Source organism: Echeneis naucrates, chromosome 6 (assembly GCF_900963305.1).
Source record: "Echeneis naucrates chromosome 6, fEcheNa1.1, whole genome shotgun sequence".
In the NCBI taxonomy this organism is placed as follows: domain Eukaryota; kingdom Metazoa; phylum Chordata; class Actinopteri; order Carangiformes; family Echeneidae; genus Echeneis; species Echeneis naucrates.
Genome location: NC_042516.1, coordinates 3,965,077 through 3,984,185, shown reverse-complemented (window position 1 = coordinate 3,984,185; position 19,109 = coordinate 3,965,077). Strand labels below are relative to the sequence as shown.

At 39.5% G+C, this 19,109-nt stretch overlaps 2 protein-coding genes and 1 long non-coding RNA gene across 4 annotated transcripts; 2 read left to right on the top strand and 1 right to left on the bottom strand.

Moving 5' to 3' along the window:
• Window positions 1-93: 93 nt before the first annotated feature.
• On the top strand, window positions 94-1,034 carry LOC115045575 (uncharacterized). Its single transcript, XR_003840888.1, has 3 exons — window positions 94-242; window positions 583-722; window positions 810-1,034. It is a non-coding gene; the product is annotated as an uncharacterized LOC115045575 (long non-coding RNA).
• Window positions 1,035-1,780: 746 nt separating this feature from the next.
• Window positions 1,781-6,607, bottom strand: fbxo43 (F-box protein 43). Of its 2 annotated transcripts, none has more exons than XM_029505045.1 (6): window positions 6,506-6,607; window positions 4,718-5,548; window positions 3,834-4,577; window positions 3,244-3,346; window positions 2,828-3,007; window positions 1,781-2,268 (listed from the first exon to the last, which is right to left on the bottom strand). In XM_029505045.1, the coding sequence occupies exons 2-6, from the start codon at window positions 5,515-5,517 to the stop codon at window positions 2,020-2,022; spliced, it is 2,076 nt and encodes a 691-aa protein (XP_029360905.1). In that variant the 5' UTR covers window positions 5,518-5,548; window positions 6,506-6,607; the 3' UTR covers window positions 1,781-2,019. The 2 variants fall into 2 exon arrangements, with proteins under 2 accessions (XP_029360905.1, XP_029360906.1); XM_029505046.1 differs by having other exon boundaries at window positions 4,718-5,538; window positions 6,506-6,585.
• A 429-nt stretch (window positions 6,608-7,036) lies between these two features.
• Window positions 7,037-19,069, top strand: spag1b (sperm associated antigen 1b). Its single transcript, XM_029504243.1, has 18 exons — window positions 7,037-7,202; window positions 7,434-7,593; window positions 7,688-7,810; window positions 7,902-7,972; window positions 8,096-8,208; window positions 8,313-8,418; window positions 8,598-8,728; window positions 8,890-8,996; window positions 9,438-9,564; window positions 10,363-10,815; window positions 12,378-12,477; window positions 12,917-13,069; window positions 13,731-13,888; window positions 15,293-15,434; window positions 16,154-16,280; window positions 16,474-16,632; window positions 17,132-17,455; window positions 17,596-19,069. The coding sequence occupies exons 1-18, from the start codon at window positions 7,060-7,062 to the stop codon at window positions 17,722-17,724; spliced, it is 2,826 nt and encodes a 941-aa protein (XP_029360103.1). The 5' UTR covers window positions 7,037-7,059; the 3' UTR covers window positions 17,725-19,069.
• The last annotated feature ends 40 nt before the right edge of the window (window positions 19,070-19,109 follow it).

Below are 19,109 nucleotides of genomic sequence, written 5' to 3'. Positions count from 1 at the left end.
GCTCATAGTGCGCATTGCTTTAAGAAAGTCACGTGACCGATACAGAAATTGTTTCGAACTGACACTGACGAGCCAAACTGTGTTTATAAGAAAGCGTATCTGTCAACGGGATGCATCTGCCAAAAGAATCTCTGATCTTTTGTGGTTCATTGTCAAATTCATCAAGAATTATGGAGCAGCCTCAAGCCAAAAGAAAGGTTTCCGCCGTGTGGGACCATTTTGATCTCATATCGGAAAATAAGGTATTTGTTTTATTTTCCTTGTTTCATCCTGTTCCTCTCAGAGTTTCCACTTAATCTATCTGAATTCAAATTCATTTCAAAGTGACTCTTAGTTTACTATTCATATTATTTTCTGCAGGTTATACGTCACATTTGTTCGACAAAACCTTCCTATTTAAACAAAACCACCTCCTCAATGCTGAGGCATTATATGGCCAGGCATGAGGATGAAGTCCCAGATATACCCAGGATAAACTCAGGTATATCCTGGGTATCTGGCCATTCTACAACTTACTCACAGTTGCTTTATTGATAATTAATTCCTATTCATTAATTCTTTACCTCATTTTTAACCATCAAGCTTCCAGGAAGCAGATGCTGGGTGAGGCTCTGCTGAATTTCATCCTAAAGGACTGCCAGCCCCTCAGCATTGTGGAGAGTTAAGGATTCAGGGAACTGGTTCAGGTCCTTCAGCCCTAATCTGTTTTACCATCCAGAAAGGTTTGAGTGGAAATTAACTAACATAGTAGTTGATGTATCCAGTTTATTTAATCTTTAATTTATATATATTGATTTGCTTTTGGTTAGGCAGACCAAAAGTGCCACAGCTGATGCCATCCAGGAGGTGCAGAGATACTTGGCAGAGGGCAATATTGCCAGGTCCCAGGATCCCAAGAGCTACTGGGACAACCAAAAGATAATCTATTCAAACCTCTTCCAGCTTTCCTTACAACACTCCAGCCTCATCTGTGCCGTGTGAGCGGGAGTTTTCTATAGCTGGAGATGTTGCATCAAAAAATCATAACAGACTAAATTTCTAAACATTGGAAAAACTATTTTTTTGGAATAAAAATGTAAAAAAAAAAAAAAAAAACTATCCCAGTACACAAGCATCCTCATTCACAACACATTCACTTAGATTTTCATGTTATGATACATTATGTATTGACTATCTAAAAATATCAAACAAATTTAAAAGAAGACATGAAATAATACAATATAGAATACCAATTGATGAACAAAAATTATATTGTTGTATATACTAGGTCATCAAATCAGTGTCAGTTGAGTCTGTCAACTAGGTTGCCTGTAGGAATTTTTAAGGTCCAGTAGGTGTCAGTATTCAGTGACAGTATCAACACAGTTTGGGAATGTGGAAAGGCTACCCATCACTAGTTAGTCCTGTTGCTTTCATAAGAAGGTTGCAGGTTTGGTTCCCAGGCCTTGGGCCCTTCTGTGTGGAGTTTGAATGTTCTCCAACTGTACAAAGACATGCATGTTTAGGTTGATTGGTGACTCTAAATTGCCCATAGTTCTGAGTGTCAGTGGTTCGTCTTTGGGTGTTTGCCCTGTGATAGACTGGTGACCTGTCCAGTGTGTACCCTGCCTTTGCCCAGTGTGAGCTGGGATTGGCCTCAAGCACCCCATGTGACCCAGAAACAGATAAGCAGTAGAAGATGACTGAATGAGATCACAGATAACACATGTAAAAAAAATAAATAAAATCAAATTTATTTAAAACTGATCTGAAAAACCATTGGTAAAAGTTGAATAGAGGAATTCAAAAACAATGCATACACTTCAGTGCAAATGGTTAAGTACATCCACAGCAACATTTCTTTCTTCAAATTCATCATTAAAAACAGAAGAAAGAAATGCATTGGGGCACAGAGACAAGCACAATGACAAAATGATGAGTTGAGATGCTCCTATTCATCAGATAGAAATTAGTTTCCTGAGGTATAAAATTGTTACATTGACTTTGGCATTGTAAGTAGTAATACAGATCGCATCATTCTCACAATCTCCTGATATTACGCTTACTTTGAGCACTACCTGGAAGAACTATGTCATTTCTGTGACGTCCCACTGAGCGGCTGCCACACTCTCTGGAGCCATGAAAAGCACACAAACAGGCTGTGCAGAACTGGAAACCACAGTCACCTCTGCTGCACACACCTTCCCCTTTCACTGAATGACACTTGGCAGGATGTTGACATCGAGGGCACGGCCTGAGGGACTCATCATTGAAGAGGGTTTTGGCAACCTGAAGGGGGAAAAGAAAAGCGCAAAATTATTTGAAGAAATGTGAATTGATTTCAGTAAGGCACATTATAAATCTCATTTCACCCTCCATTGAGCAGCAGTTAGACACTGTAATCAATTTGATATAAATGGAGAGTGGACAGTGACGTTTTTTGATTTTAAGTCTCTGTGCTTCAGCACATTTGTGTTGATGAAAAGAGAGATACATTATATTGACAAATCTGTGCTGTAAACTGAGGTCAATATACAGTATATACACAATACTGAAGTTCTTGAGTGTAAGAGGTGGCCCTTTTAACACTCAGTTACACCTGCAGAGATGTAATCTCCTAGTTAGCAAGAACAAGGATGCAAGGTGCCAGTACCCTAACATACCAAACTGCTCAGCATGTCATCTGACAAATATGGTGGTGTTCTGTTATGGCTCAAATAATCTATTATTTTTTTATTAAAATTCAGGGGTTTTGAAGCATACAACCTGATCAAATGTAAATGTTCAAATAATTACAGACTAAATATATATGTTTTTTTTAATCTAGAGCAACCGTTTTAAAACTCACTTCTAGAAATTTATCCCGTTTGCTGCCACTGCCTGAGCTTTGCTGTAATTTGGTGAAAATGCCATTTCCTGATTGGGGTGTGCAGTAGCTAGAGGTTCTTGACTGGGCCTGAACACTCTTGAGGGCTGACCTCTTAGGCACAGTCAGTCTGGTCTCTGTGTCAGGGACAGCACCACCAAGCTATTAGACAACAGTAAAAAGGTTATTTCAACCATTAGTCACCATTTCTTGTTCCACATCACTGACAGTGAAATAATATAATTATAAATAAAAACTCTCTTTTCTTTTTTTTTTTTTTTTTTTTATTAATACCAACTTTGACTAGGCAACTACTATGTTAATCCACACACCCAGTATATTGACATGGTACTGGCTTGTCATCAATCAGATAATAGTTGCCAATACAGAAGACCTACCTCAACAGTGGCCTTCAAGTTACTCAAGTGGGTTCTTCTCCGAAAGTTAGCCTGCTTGTCCTGCAGGATAATATCCTTCCAGCTTTTACAAACCTGGCCACACCTATTAAACAAACAAATGCAGAAATTAGACTACTCTCTCTAATCTCAATGTACCTTTCGTACTGGCTGTGTCCTTGACTTTCAAGCCTGATGTTTTGAGGAACCACCAGGTTTTTTACATTAATTTAGTTAATCAAAGACACAAATCAGGGTTATTAGGACTTGTCAAACAAAGCTCATTGTGAAAGTGAATAATTCTTGTTGTCAGTTGTTATATCTTTAATGGTTATCCATCTTGGTTCTTATATATGCACTTCACACAAGCGTAAGTAGAATTGAGAGAGTGTGAACTCCTCAGGGTCCAGCACAAATTAACTGTTTTTTAAACATTAATTTAATCTAAATTTCATGCTAGTGTAACAACGAATTATCAATTAAATCAATGTAAAACTGGGAACCGCTTTTATAACAAATGCAAAAAGCTTTAAAAAACCATTTTACTTCGCATGCCGATGAGAGTCAAGACTGTTGAAAACACAAATCCTCACCTGAAGATGGTCCCAGAGGTCAGATGTCCAAGTATGACAGCCAGGATGTGCCTGAGGTTCCTTTTCTTCAGTTCTGTTAGTATGTCAACATTCCCTAGGCCCATTTTCCTGCCAATCAGTCCTGCCAAAGGCATAGTGGTCTTGAACATCACTGGGGTCTCAGCCAGTGCTGCAGCAGACTTCAGCTTCTCCTTGTGAGTCAGACTTTGGCCAACAAACATCTGTGCTTTCTGCTGGCACATTGCATGAACCAGCTGCAAAGCCGGAGTCAGAGAGAGATCTGCTGGGGCTGTCCTGAGAGGAGTTACTTCTTGATTAACTGGAGTTGTACTAAAAGGTGTCAGGGTGTCTGGCTCGGCTATAGCTCTTAATGGTGTGGCATAATCTTGTTTTGCACAGGCCAAACCAGAGGTCACATCATTACCCCCTTTAATAGAAAGACCACTCCAAGGGGTAGCATCATCAGCAAAAACATCATCTTTAGAGTGGGTGTGGCACTGGGCAAGATACTTGTGCTTTCTTTCTGTTAGGTCCTCATCAGATTGAGAGCCCCCTTCTTTAAGTGTTGAAAGCCTGTGCTGACGCTGCAAACGGGAGCGCCGCTTTGCCTCTGTTGTTGGAGTTTCGCTGTTTCTTCTGGAGGCAGAAAGCAGCAGCTCCTGGAATGAACCATCGTGGTCCACTGAGGAGTCTTGGGATTTATCAAGAGTCAGGGTACTGAAACCACTGTCTTCATTCACATACCTATTGTGGAATGAGTAAGGTAATAGGGTTATTTGAGGCATGTTTCCTGAAGAATATTTCTTTATTTATTGCCTCCCAATATATAGCTGGGAAATTTTCAAAAAAAAAAAGGAATAGTTCAATATCACTAAAGCACTTACCTGATGCATTTGGGTGTATGTAACACATTTAAGCTGTCATTTAGACTGTTTATGACACCACTGACTGGTGATTGAGAGCTTTCTTTAGATGTAGCTGTCAGGAATTTTCTACAGTGTGGAGTCCCAATATTCAATTGATCGCAGGCAGAAATGCTTGCACTGAAATCTGCATCTGAGAGTGAAAGACTTCTCTCAAAAATACAAGGGTGCCCAGAGGTGAGTTTACCATCTTCAAGAGTAGATGTCCTCATCTGTGAGAAAAGGAGACGCCGCTTCCTACTAGATAATGGCAAGTCCTGCTCATGTTTTAAAGTGCTTGATGCCAAAGCCCCAATCACAGTGTCGAAAGAGTCAAACGATGAACCATTACTGAACCAGTGTTCAGATCTGGTACCAAGGGAGGTTTCTGTCTTTATAGCACATGGAGATCTTGTGGTGTCAGTTAGCACATCTTTGGTGGGTTTACACATTAGAAGTCTGTGTCGCAATGAAGCATCTCTTTTATATACCTTGGGAGTTTCACACCAGGTAACTGCTGCTGGCCGATGTACACCCCATGAGTCTTTGTTCAAAAGTCTGAGTGAATCTTTGATTCTCTCTTTAGGTGTAGTAGAGAGTCTGATGTTTTCTTTAGGCGTTTCATTCAAGTCTACAGGAGACAAAGACCTAGAGGATTCAACACCGTTGATACTAAGGGGACTATGGAATAGACCGGAGTATCCACTATCACAACAGTCCTCATAACGGTGCTGGCCTTTGCAGCACTCATGGTACACGTTCGATTCAGGAGTGCACTGCATATTGCTCCTCTGGTGTGCAAGCTGGAATGCCCTGCAGCAAACAGACGTAGTTAATAGCACTGTTCCAGAGCAGCTTACATAATAATAATAATAATAATAATAATAATAAACAGGAAACATTAAGTAGTACGCATCGGAGCTCTTTGTAAAAAGAATCGTGACTTTATTACAATATACATTGATGGGGAAACAAGGCTATCCTAACTCACATTACTAATCATATGCTCTTTTAGACTTCAAAATTGGTAATAGGTATTTCAGTGATTATCGGAGTTTGTGTGTTTGTAGTTTGTATGACAGAGAGTACCAAGGATCGGCAGCTGGCTCAACATCACACATCATCTGCCGTTTGTCAGCGTTGCTAAGAGAGTGCGTGTTGGCGATGGAAGATGCTGCTCTTTGGGGTGCCGCTATTAAGTGAGCTATAGCCGCCAACACCAACACCCTACCCCGCCTAACTGGCAGTAGACCACCGGGGGAATCAATGGAGCCGCTACAGTGAAATATGCCACCATTTGGCAGCCTTTAAATCCCAGTTCAATTTACTTGACACCTGGATAACGTATGAGAAATAGCCGAGACAACGGACCAATTCAATGGCAAACTGGTTCACATGTGAAAGTAAAACTTTTCAAACGTGAATGTATATAGATGCATATATTGATAGATTTAAATATAGTAGACTGCTTTCGATAGAAAGCTAAAAGTAATCCCCTGGATTCCACTGCTACAGCAATTAGCAAAACCGACAACACCTGTGCGAAATTGCCGAGTTCACTTCGGTATTCAGGAATTGATATTCGCCAAAAAACGATCGTATTTTCTTAAATTGTCTGGGGAAAAACCCCGAACAAACAAACGCAGTCTCTCTCTCCAAAGCCACTAGCAGCTTGAAGGATGCCGATGTGTTATAAACTGCCGGGAAAATGCTAAATATATTTAGTTTTAAAAAACAAAGAAAATAAGATGTCGATATAGAAGTACTTACGTAAAGAGGAAACTGGCTAATGCAAAGACCGTGTTGTTTCCCAGGGGTCGGCTCTAGGCATCAGCTTGCAGACTGTCGTTATTTCTGTGTCCTACATGTCTGTCTACACACACCGACCAAAGACGCTTTCAAATTTGGAGCCCACGACTGAGTGTGTCACGTGCTTCCGCTTTGGCTTGAAGCCGGCCTATGGTGCTGTCACCATAGTAACAGACCCCACTCTGGAGATCCCAGTTTCAACAAAACGCAGCAGGTAAACGTTTTATTTTAAACTTAACTATCATAGTTTGTGCTTTTCATTGCAACTTACTGGTATTAGCACTTCGTCGGCAAAGAGGCTCCCAAAATAGGACATATAGGACCTATTCATATAAAATAGGACATATAACTTACGTCTCATCTCATTTTGTAGATATTGTACTGTTTATACTGACAATGACGCTGGGTTAGCTTACTTTTTTGGGGCTAGCAAAAGTGAAATATCAAGTCTGCAGTAAACAGAACAACAATGGCTGACATGGTACGTGAGTAAACTGACTTTTTACCCCCGAGAAATGAGTGCAGATGCAGTTTTCTCTGTAAGCCAGCCAGGCACCGGTGACTACAGGGCAAAGATCCCCGTGGAGCACTTGGACTACGATTACATTGAAAAGTGTAAAGATGTCAAGTACCTGGAGAAGATCCTCGAAGTACTCAGGTAAGCGATGTATAACTGAGCATGATGTATACGGACACTATCTATCTATCTATCTATCTTTTTTTGTTGTTGTTGATTGTCACGTTATATGCGACTTAGTATCGATTTCGAAGGCTATAGCGAGTACGTGATGATTGCAATAACAATAATAATAAAATAAACAATTATAATGTCTTGAATTATTGCTATGGATATGAGCTATCAGAAATCATTGCTTTTCTTTGTCTAAAGGTCTGGTGATGAGGGCATTTACCCTCATCTGATCAACTTCTGTGAGAATCATCTGGGAAAACTGCACCCCAGAAGCCCAGCTCTTAGGAAAGAAAACCTTGTGACAACAGCAGCCTGCCTTTCTAAGGATGAGTGGAGCCAAATTGCAGATGAGTTGAAGGTATGCCACACACAGTGTTTTTTGTAAATCAGTTTGTTGTTCTTTTAGCTTATTTGAAAGGCATGTTTCTCAGATAAAGATTTTGCTTTTATAGACATGGCAAGAGGAATCCACAAAGACTGAAATGTCACTACAGCAGCAGTCAATGTTTGATGAGCTAATGACTGAAAACATGCCACCTATAAGAGGTTCAAATCACTCAATTCGACTTGGTCAGGTAAAAGTTGTCTTCTCTGATATACCTAACCATGTGTTTGTATTTGTTGTTCAATTTCAAATCACTATGTTCAAATTATCTATTATCACAGGCTGCAAATGCAGAACATAAAAGGAATATTTCTAAATCTGCTGTCCCGCGTGATTATCAAGAATGGGACAAGTGAGTAATTTTGTCTTCAGATGAAAGAACACACAGCCGCTGCAGGCACTGAACACTACCAACAGATTTACGTTGTATAGATGAAGAATATCCTTTACTGAAATATTTTCAATTTCTTTCCAGGTTTGATGTTGAAAGAGAATGTGAAAAGATTGATGAGAGTGAGCTTAAAGATGATCCACCAACCTTTGAAGGAACAGGACATCCTAAAATCAAGACAAATGTGGATACCTCATGTAATAAACTGTGTAGAACGTTTAATATGTTGTGGCCATTACAAAAATTGGAAATACTTTAGTTCTGTAGTTGTGTAAATGTGTGCTGTCTTTGAATCTTCCAGGGCTCACCCAACAGGAGAAATTCACCCTGGCAATTCGTGAAAAGGGCAAAGGGAATGAAGCTTTCAGATCACATGATTATGAGGAGGCAATTGCATACTATTCCAGGTCAGTAAATAATCTATTGATTATGGAAAGCATCCTACACCTCTTAAGAGGGAAATTTATCTTTTACATTGACATTTAATTAGTGATTTCTTTCACTAAAATCTAATTTCACTACCATTTACTATACTGTTAAGTGTTGCTCCATTGTTAAGACGGGTCTTTTTTGCTATCCATGATAGGAGCCTTTCCATTATACCAAGTGTGGCTGCATACAACAACAGAGCTCAGGCAGAGATCAATCTCAAACACTGGCAAAACGCCATGACAGACTGCCAGAGTGTACTCAAACTGGAGCCAAGCAATGTGAAAGGTAAAGCCTTTTTTAAAATGAATCTTAATTACAATAATACAGTTCTTGCAACAAAAATATTAGCATAATCTTGCAATTGTTATGTTTTGCATGCTATATTCATAACTTTTTAAATTAGAAAAAACTGTCATGTATGAATATAATGTATTTTTTATCATCAGCACTGCTGCGTCGTGCTACAGTGAACAAGCACACAGGGCACTTCCAACTGGCAGTTGAGGACCTAAGGATGGTGCTCATGATAGAGCCTCACAATTCTACAGCTACAGTAGGTGATCCTAGTAGTGAGGCATGTTGACTTATTGCCAGTAACCCTTGGTCTACCATTGAGTCATTGAGTTTATTTGCCCGAAATCAGTTAGTTAGAAAACATGTTGCAGCAGGGGCAAGGTATAACTATTGAAATATCTGTCATCACTAAATTCACATACTTATAGGAATATTAATAGTTAAATGTTCGGGTTAAAGAGGTCAGAAGCCCATATTCAGTCATCACTTTAAAGGGTTTCAGTACAGATGAACTAGGAGAAGATGATTCTTATGTATTATTATACAATAATTATGTTGGCAAAAAAGCCTTTTACTATAGCTCAGCAGTAATATTGATGATTGTGGTCTCCTTATGGCTGTTACCTTTGCAGACTTAGCTAATCTCGTAGGCTTTCTAATGTTGACAAATCCTAATATAACTTTATTGTTTGTGTTCGAGCAACTCCTCTCTGAAACTGAGAAGATGAAGGAATGTCACCAAGAGCAGAAAAGCAAAGGAAAAAAAATACTCATCCAAGAAATACAAGAGGAAGACAATGAGAGTAACGGTGAAAATCAAACAGAAGGTGAGGTTTTTTTTTGTTGTTGTTGTTGTTGTTGTTGTTGTTTTTTTTTTTTGTTTTTTTTTTTTTGGGACAGTTCTATATCAATATCTATTTCCTTGATTTGCATAGCTAGCAAAAGCATTTAATGACACCAGTGACAATTCATATGCTAGCCCATCTAATCAGTTAATTAAAATTAAGACAATATTCCCTTTCCTATATTTAAGACATCATAGAATGTTTGTTTGACTCTCTTTCTTAGTAATAGTAACTATACAACAGCATTTTACATTTCTGAAGCTTTATATTATTGCTGTAACGGAGCAGTGCACTGAGCATGGTTCTCTGAGACTAAAAAAAAAAAAAACATCCAAAGAAAGACCATAATAAAGTCAAGTTTCACAGCAGATTCTCGCCTGTGTATTTGGCAATTTGTGGCATGTCTGGATACCAGATATATACAAAATTATAGTAAAGAAATGCAAAAGATATCCTTGATGTAGCATTTCTGCTATTGGTATGATGTTATAGTTATTTTCATCTCCATGTATTCAGTCCACTGTGCTATGGAGAGAGGAAACTTCCTTATTCCCTCTGACTAATGTGTCATACTATGTGAACATGTTATCCACCCTGCCCCCACCCATCACTTTCGTAGTTCAGTGTTGACAATGACTGCTTCCTGGAACTTCCTCACTGAAATGGCTCTGTGTCTTTTGTGTCCAACCCTCCCCCACTGTGATGTAACTGCTGACTCTTTCCGTCGGGTGTGCCCGCCCCTCTTCTCTCTGCCTCTCCCTCCCCTTCTGTCCCTTCCAGCTTTCCTGGTTGAAGGCAGCCAGCCTGTGGGAGGGGAACAAAACTCAGCTGCTCCTACGGAAAGAGGAGACATGGGAAACGCTCAAAAAAAGCCCCACAGCAGAGGGGACGGGGGTCCACACAGTGAGACCAACAGTTCTCAACCAGGACACTGGAAGAGCAAATCAGGTATCTCAGACAAGTACAAAGTCACGCAAGAGTCTAAGGAAAAGGTAGCCAATGGAACCAGCAAGAAAGGCTCGACAGCCTCAATCCAGGCTGATCGGAGCAGCAGTAAGGGAACGCCGGTTGGAGGAACTGCAGGCGAAACTATTAACCTTGATGCCCCATGTGGAGCCCTACCCCCACCTCTTGCCCGCTTAAAAAATGAAGGAAACCTGCTGTTTAAAAATGGACAGTTTGGCGATGCACTTGAGAAATACTCACAAGCCATTCAAGGCTACAGTGATTCAGGTAGGCTTAAGAAATTCTTGATCCTGTTTGTTTTATTAGACTGTGAGATATGGTTGCTATTTCAACTGTACACAGTACAAGAATTTAGTTTGTGTGTCATTTAAGGAAACTTAACTACAAGTCAGTAGGCAGTGACATTAAATTTCCTTCAGTGTGTTATTAACATGTTGCAACAAGAAATGGCAGTCCAACAGTCTAAATGAATAATGTTTCATCACCAGTCTCACTCATGTTTAAATGAGTATTTCTTTTGTCAAAAGTGCTTTTGAGACAATTTCCTGTAATTACCCTATGCAATTGTAAATCAAAGGTCATGACCTTGTTATAATGCAAGTTGTTTTGTGTGTATATATATATATATATATATATATATATATATATGTTTGTTTGTTTGTTTGTTTGTTTCCTCACACTGCATGATATGAAGAAAACAAACAACTGTTATTCTGAATATCCCAAATAACAGAAATGACATCTTCCGTTTGCAATAATGTACTTAAGTCAATAAATTGTTAGAAAGATTTTATAAAGACAATGACAACAGTTAAAATGTCAGGTTGTTTGGTACTCTTTTTAGTGCCTCTAGCCTCACAGCAATGCGTCACAGTGAGGCTGTTGTGGTTTTTGGACAGTGTGTCTGTGTTTGCCTCAGCATGGCGCTAAGCCTCCCAACTCAGGTCTGTCCAAGTCACATGACCAGTAACCACTCACTGTGAAATTGAATCTGTGGACCCACAGCTATAATTCTCACTGAGAGTTAGAGTGATTGATGTTGGGAGAGAAACTGCTTGCCGGTTGTTTGTCCTCAATTGCCAATCCTTAATTGTACTTAAACATGCAACATGACAATTTCATATCTGATTTCATTTCATGAGGTGGCATGATAAGCTGACTGAATTTATATGATAGATGAATACTTCTGTGCCTGTAATGTACAAAAAAGGCTTATGTGATTTCGTCATACCAGTGATGATGGTTCATGTGATATTTGTGTTCCGCAAGTGGAGAGAAAAGCACATACACTGTGTGAGCAAGTTGTTGAGTTCTTTCTAGAGGTAGCACCCAAGAAGTGGTTTGACAAGCTTTTTCTTCAACTACATTTTTCAGTTATCCACCTGTAAGTCCTTGAACCAAGGGAGAAATGTTGCCTAGGAAGATTAGCTCATTGTTATACCACTATTAAAATGCCAGAAAAAGTGTTTGAAGAAAACTTGGGGCTGTTTAGTGTCCTATTTTAGCGTATAAACCCAGGTGAAAATATTGTTGAAGTTCATCATTACAGGAACCCATCATTGCCACACACATATACATAACAAAGGCTAAGTCCAATGAGATGTTTGATACCAAACTTTAAATTGAAACAGTTCTTTCCAAGCAATACTATAGTAGTTCCTCAGTGTCTGGTCAGGTATAAATGATTGATGAATACAGGTAAGCATTTTATAGACAAGTAATTATTTAAAGCCTTTTTGGTTTATCCACTTTTACATAAGAAGAGGGATTTACAATGAGTATGGTGCCTTTCTATATATGTCATTTATTTATATTTGTCTCCTGTGCAGGGATTGATAGTCCAGAGGATCTATGTATTCTGTATTCTAACAGAGCAGCTTGCTTCCTGAAAGATGGCAACAGTCAAGACTGCATACAGGACTGCACAAGGCAAGTCCTTTTATTTATCGATCCTGTCACACTGCATACAGAAACATAGGTGAGAAAAGTTGTTTGCTGGGTGTTGACTCAAATTTCACAATTTACATTTAGTCTTACCATGGCAATCATCATTTAGTGTTCAGCAGGTAATAACTGTTCTTGAATGAGGGGATTTGCACTGTGGTGTGTAGTAAGGGATTTTAATTAACCACTTAAGATGTGGTTTACAAGCAGAAAACAAAGGATATCTTAAGGGATATCTTAATCTCACACATATACAAAAGTACATTTAAACACTTATCACATACCCAAACAGGTCCACAATAATATCTGTCATGTATAGTGATTCCACATGTAGTGTCAGTACTATTAGACACTAACATCTATAGCAAAGGCAGCAGACTTTATCCTTTGCTCTTGTCTCATCCCATCTATTTATACCTACCAGAGCTTTGGAACTGCAGCCATTCTCTCTAAAGCCCCTCCTGCGACGGGCCATGGCTTATGAGTCCCTTGAGCGCTACCGAAAGGCCTACGTGGATTACAAGACAGTCCTACAGATAGATATCAGTGTGCAGGCAGCGCACGACAGTGTCAACAGGTATTATCCTTCATCTGTCAACTGAGCTTAGATATGTGGGAAACACAGAAACACAAATTTGATTGGATAACTTAAGCATGAACATTATTAAGTAGTTTGATTGACAACACAAAGCCAATGTTTTACTGAATTTTACTTTGGAATATGTCTTTGGCCTCTATTTTTATTAGGTGACACATAATATCATTATTTGTTACATAAAGAAATAAAACAAGGGGAAGATTAAACATATTTTTGCCCTATCTGCCTTCTGCAATATTACTTATTCATTTATTTTTGTTCAGAAAATGGATTTTACTATAATTAATTTTCAAAATAAAAACAAATCGCTGATTTAATCTCACAAGCATTCTAATTAGTGGTGAACAGATTGAGCCAGTGTTCGAAAGCAGTTCCAGCTAGACACTAATTATGGCTCACGGATTGAGTGTGCTCTCTGTGTTATGCAGTACAGTAACTCACCTGGCTGCTTTGTGTTCAGGAGTATCAGAGGCTAAGAGCTTTAATGTCTATATATTTTACAATAATGAATAATGTTGATGTTGGTTGCTTCAATGTGCGCTTTCCATTATCCTTTTTAATGTCTGTGGTTAGTATATCTCATCCCATTATGAGTTGGATTCACATATCTGACACATAACTGACTTGTGTCCTCCTTCAGAATCACTAGGCTACTGATTGAGCAGGATGGTCCAGAGTGGAGAGAGAATCTACCAGAGATTCCTCTGGTGCCCCTGTCAGCTCAACAGCATCGCAGAGAAGAGCCACCCAGTGCAGAGGTTCTCCAGGCTCGAGCAGAGAAGGCAGCTAAGGATGCAGGTTTGTTTAAAAGTAATCATAAAACAACATAAATACAAATTTTACACCTGCTCATGTGACTTGGAGCTAAAATATTCTCTTGGAAGTTCTTTGTTCAATAAAAGTCAACTATGCTCTAGGTTAATATATATATATGTTGTGTCAATATAACACTGACACAAGGGAAATATATTACTCTGCTTTCTGAAAACTGTGCTTGGATCTGAGTTGAGAACTAAACAGTGTGACAGTGTGAAAAGCCCTGAGTATTTAGAATACTATTTCAAAAGTATTTATTAAATATACCTGTGAATCCTTGAGGTCCGCAGGAGGCTGAGATTGGATAAGAAACAGGGGTGCCCCAAGGACAGGATGGCAATCAGTTACAGGGCAAATGCACACTGTTCACCTGATGGTGAGTCTTATTGTCTTTGGGCAGTAAGAGGAAATAGGGGCATCCAGAGGAACATGAGAGCAAATGTAACACTGAGTGGCAGCAGGTTTTGGGTTTTAGTTTGTGCATTTCTAATTGAGTTATTAAACATTTGCGATATTTATGCCTGTCATCAGTTTCTAATATTTGATATTATAAAGGCATGTGGTGAATTTCTGAAATATAGTGCATTTTGTAGACTAGGCAACAAAGTGAATTACGAAATACTGAAATGTTTGTCCCATTAAAACAGTGAAATAATTCTGTTGATTAAATTTTTTTTTTCCTCTTTCCCATATTTTGGGGTTGCCACAGCAGGTCAGCTCTGTGATTTGCTTGACTGATTAGGCTGCATTTTTTACCCCCTTCCTGCAGCACCCCTCCCCATCTATCTGGGCTTGGGACCTGCACAAGCCTTGAACTGGTTTGCAATGTGGGGTTCTGGGGCCTCTGCATGCCAAGCATGCGCTCTACCACTTAGCTACATCCTGTAGCATGAGACTCATCATTATTTAATAATATTATTTAATAATCCAACATATAGCATTGTGACTTAGAAGACCCATATTTTTCCATAGTATTATTACATATCTTTATAATACTTAAAAGGTCAGCTATCTTCAACATAAAAGAAGAGAACAGAACTGACTAAAATCTTCTTATCCTTTTCAGTTGGAACAGGATGAAATTTTATAAATGAAGACATGACGCCTCTATCATTGAATATGCAGTTTCTCAGTTCCCTAGGCTATGCATCTATTATTTTTAAAGTAATGAAGGAATTGCTGACTTAACTCTCATTCTTCAGGTCTAGCTAGTACAGCATAAATTTACAGTTTGCATTTTCAAGCCCTGTTCAAATGTTTGTGTTCAACATGTTCAACATGTTTCAAAAGTGACACTGTGAATTCATTAAAAAAAAAATCAAAAACGGGGCTTGAACTGGTCTTTGTACAAGGAAGCAGTAATTATCATTTTCATTTATCTTTCAGAAAGGAAAAATGAGGTTCGTTTTACGTCTTTGAAGCAAGAAGGGAATGAGTTTGTCAAGAAGGGCCAATACCAGGATGCCCTGGGAAAGTACACAGAATGCCTTAAACTAAAGCCAGAGGAATGTGCTATCTACACCAACAGGTGAGAGCCGTCGTTCCCACAAACACTGAACTTTCCTTTACTGTGTCTCACTGTTCAGTCATACTCCATACTTCACACACAACTATGATACCTCATTATCACAGCACTCTTATAGTCATTAGTTTGAGCAATTGAAAACAGACTGATTACCCTAACCCTAGCCCTTACCATAGCTGTCACTGGTCTGATGATGCATTCAGCTCTGTTGCTAATCTCAACCAGTCTGTCTGTCATTGGTAGTAAATTAGTATCTATTATTGGTATGAACAGAGACCAGGGCTCAGGAAACAGCTGCCTGGTTCAAACACAATACCACTCACAGCCACTATTCCACTTACAACCATGTAATTATCTTAAGGTGAAAGAGAAATGTGACAAGCACAAGCATAGACGCTCTGTCTTTCTTATTCACAATAGTCAGTAGATTGTTGATCATGTCAGAAAGGAAACTGTAACACTGATGAAAATGTTCCTATTGTGTCTTTATGTTTGCCTATCCATGTTGCATCTGCCAAGAAAAAGAAGAGTGAGCACCTGTAAGCAAATGTTGGGAAGCTTGCTAAGGCCCACTGGACTCATGCTTGAGCAAAACACAAGAGTTAATTTCAAGTGTAAACTTGTTTTTTGTCCTACCTATTCAGTGTGAAAGTGATTTTTGTGTCTTTAAAAAATTGTGTCTAAAAAAATAGTGAGTGTGCATTTGTGTTCTTTGTTCACAGAGCCCTGTGTTACTTGAAACTGGAGAGATTCACTGAGGCCAAGCAGGACTGTGATTCAGCACTGAAACTGGAGCCAACCAATAAGAAGGCCTTCTACAGACGAGCCCTGGCCAGTAAAGGCCTCAAGGTGAACAGTGCTAATTCACCATGAGCAAATGTGTTCCTTAAAGGAGGGGAATCTATAAATTCACCCCAATTATGTGCTGGGGCAAAACATATAACACTACAATCTATATAAACTCTGTGTAAAATGTAATCTTGACCTATTTACGTCGATTTACTGTATATGTAAAACAGTGTTTTGTTTCTGTGTCCAACAGGACTACCTGGCATGCAGCTCTGACCTACAGGAGGTGCTGCATCAGGATCCTAACGTACAGGAGGCTGAGAAGGAGCTGGAGGAAGTCACAATGCTGCTCAGACAGAGTCTGGCCAACGCCTCTCAGGCCAAGCCCAGGAAGACAGTCCCCATCACAGAGGTAGAGACTTATGGATGTATATTTAAACCAGGCTTGGAGTCAGACCTGCTCTCTGCTCTGTTTGGGGACAGGAAGCAATGGAGCACAGAGTTAACACCGCTACTTCAGAAGGTTCTAGGTTCAAACTTGGTTCATTTGGGCAACCCCGGATGCTGCACATCTCTTGCTCAGTGTCAATGACCCCCACACAGAGAGTCAGTGCAGCTGATGGATGGATGTTTGGATACATACTGGTAGTGAAAGACCAGTGCCAGATGATATTAAAAAAGTACATGCCATATTGGATCAGTATAGTCCAACCAAGTATTTTATACAAGAGGCTGGTCACTCTTTTGAGTTCCCAGAGATCAGAATAATGAACTGAGACTTGCCAGAAGTGCACTACTTCTGAGTGGGCTCCTTACCTTTCTTTACATCTCTCAGGGCCTTTACATTCATGCACCATGCAGACAAAGGAGTGTTCTTTCCTTCTGTAAATAACCATGGTGATTTTCCTCAGGTTGAAGGTGATGCGGAAACAACAGCTGTTGCTAACTCAGAGAGCAGCTGCAGAGGAGAGGACATTACAATCAACATCCACCCCACCAACGTCTACGAGTTTGGACAGGCTCTGAATGCAGCTCGCTGTAGCAGCAACATGGCAGCTTGCGCTGACCTGCTGGCCTCCACATCCCCAGAGATGCTTCCTCAGTACTTGAGCACTCAGCTGGATGGAAACACACTCAGCTTCATCATTCAGGTGATGGACTCCCACCTCCTGGAGAAAGACCCCAACAAGGTCTACCAACACCTTAACCATTTGCACACTACAGACAGGTTCTCGGTAAGATAATGGTTACTTTTCCATTCAAATTGTGTGACTCAGAAACACACAATCTCTTAACCTACATATAAATGAATGAAATTATTTCAAAAGTAATCTGCCCACTTTGTGGTGATTAATGATAGTGTTTTTTTCTGCAGACTGTCCTTATGCTGCTGGAGAAGGATGAGCGCTGTCATATGACCGGCCTGTTTGAGCATCTCTCAGTTATGGAGAGCACAGAGTTCACCAAGAACGATGTTCAGAACTTAGCCAACAAATACATCTGACCCTCCTGCCTCTGCTTCCTACAACGCTTGGATCTATGCAAAACATTGCCCCACCAACTGAGTGAAGAAAGACAGGAGGCTGTAGAGTGTGGCCCAGAGCAATACAATGGAACTAAGCCACATCCACATCACATTGTATGTTGGAATGACAGGATAAGATTTTTTTTCTCTGGAATATTTTGCTATGCAGATTTACTTTTGTACCACTACTAACTCCTTCACTTGCGCAACAGACAGACAGTGGGACCCTATCAACCTTTGACTGCAGCGTATTGATAAACAGGGTCAAATATACAAATTTATGTAAGGCTACAAGTTTTTCCTCCAACAAGTTGTAGCATTTGCTCAGGACAAGCTCATGTTCCCAAAACTGTTGATCTGGTTCTTGAACCCTATCTCTTTTGATAAATGAGCTCATGTCAGACTGAGATCAAAAATGATATTCAGTGCTTCCTGAATATTACAGAGCAATGGAACAAGAGGTCATTTGCTCCCAAGATAGAAAAGATGTTCCTTACAATGGAACAAAACCTTAAGATAAAGTCCAGCTGTTTTATTATACCATATACACTGTACTATCTATGAGCAGGAAGTAAGCCTGTGTGACACCTTATTGCTGTCAGTGCAGAAGTGTAACAGTCTGTTGGGCTGCTATTTACTGGCAATGCTGTTTGTAACCTTACCTGACTCAGATGCTCATGACTGTCATTGTCATCTGGGTTCTCGTGTAAAATCAGATTTAAAAGGCTGCTGTTTCGTTTTGACAAAGCCATTCACTCTGTTTGTGTACCAGATGAGCCTGCAGCCAATGCACATCTGCATATGCATCTTCACAGCAGTTCAGCTGTACAGGAGTATACAAATTGGAGAGAAGCAGCATCTTTATGTGATGTGTGCCTTGGGTTTTAAACTTCGGGCTACTTGCATTTTGGTGAGTGTACAGATATTCCTAAAGAGAGCATATTTATGTTTTCAATAGCTTGAATCAAATTGTCAAATGCTTTTGCATCTGGAATTATACATATATTCTCTTAGCCATATGCAAGTGTTTGTTTAAAATGTGTCATTTATTTGTTAATATAAATACATTTATCTATGGTTTCAAGAAATTAGTATTCCAGTTAAAATTGACAACTGCCGGAATCCAAACTAGTTTTTGTTTTCAAATCTTTTCTCTGCTCTTCATGACTTTGCCCAGTTCAGCTCAGGCTGACATGTTGGCAGGTACCAGACACTTAATACACCTTCTAGGTTTTCCCTCATTGTGGTTTAAAATGATATTTCAGTAGACATGTAACTGTACAATACCTACAGAGGGCTATCCAATAAACTGGAAAAAAAAGTAGAGAATTTCTTTTTTATGCTATGGTGCCTTATTATACTAT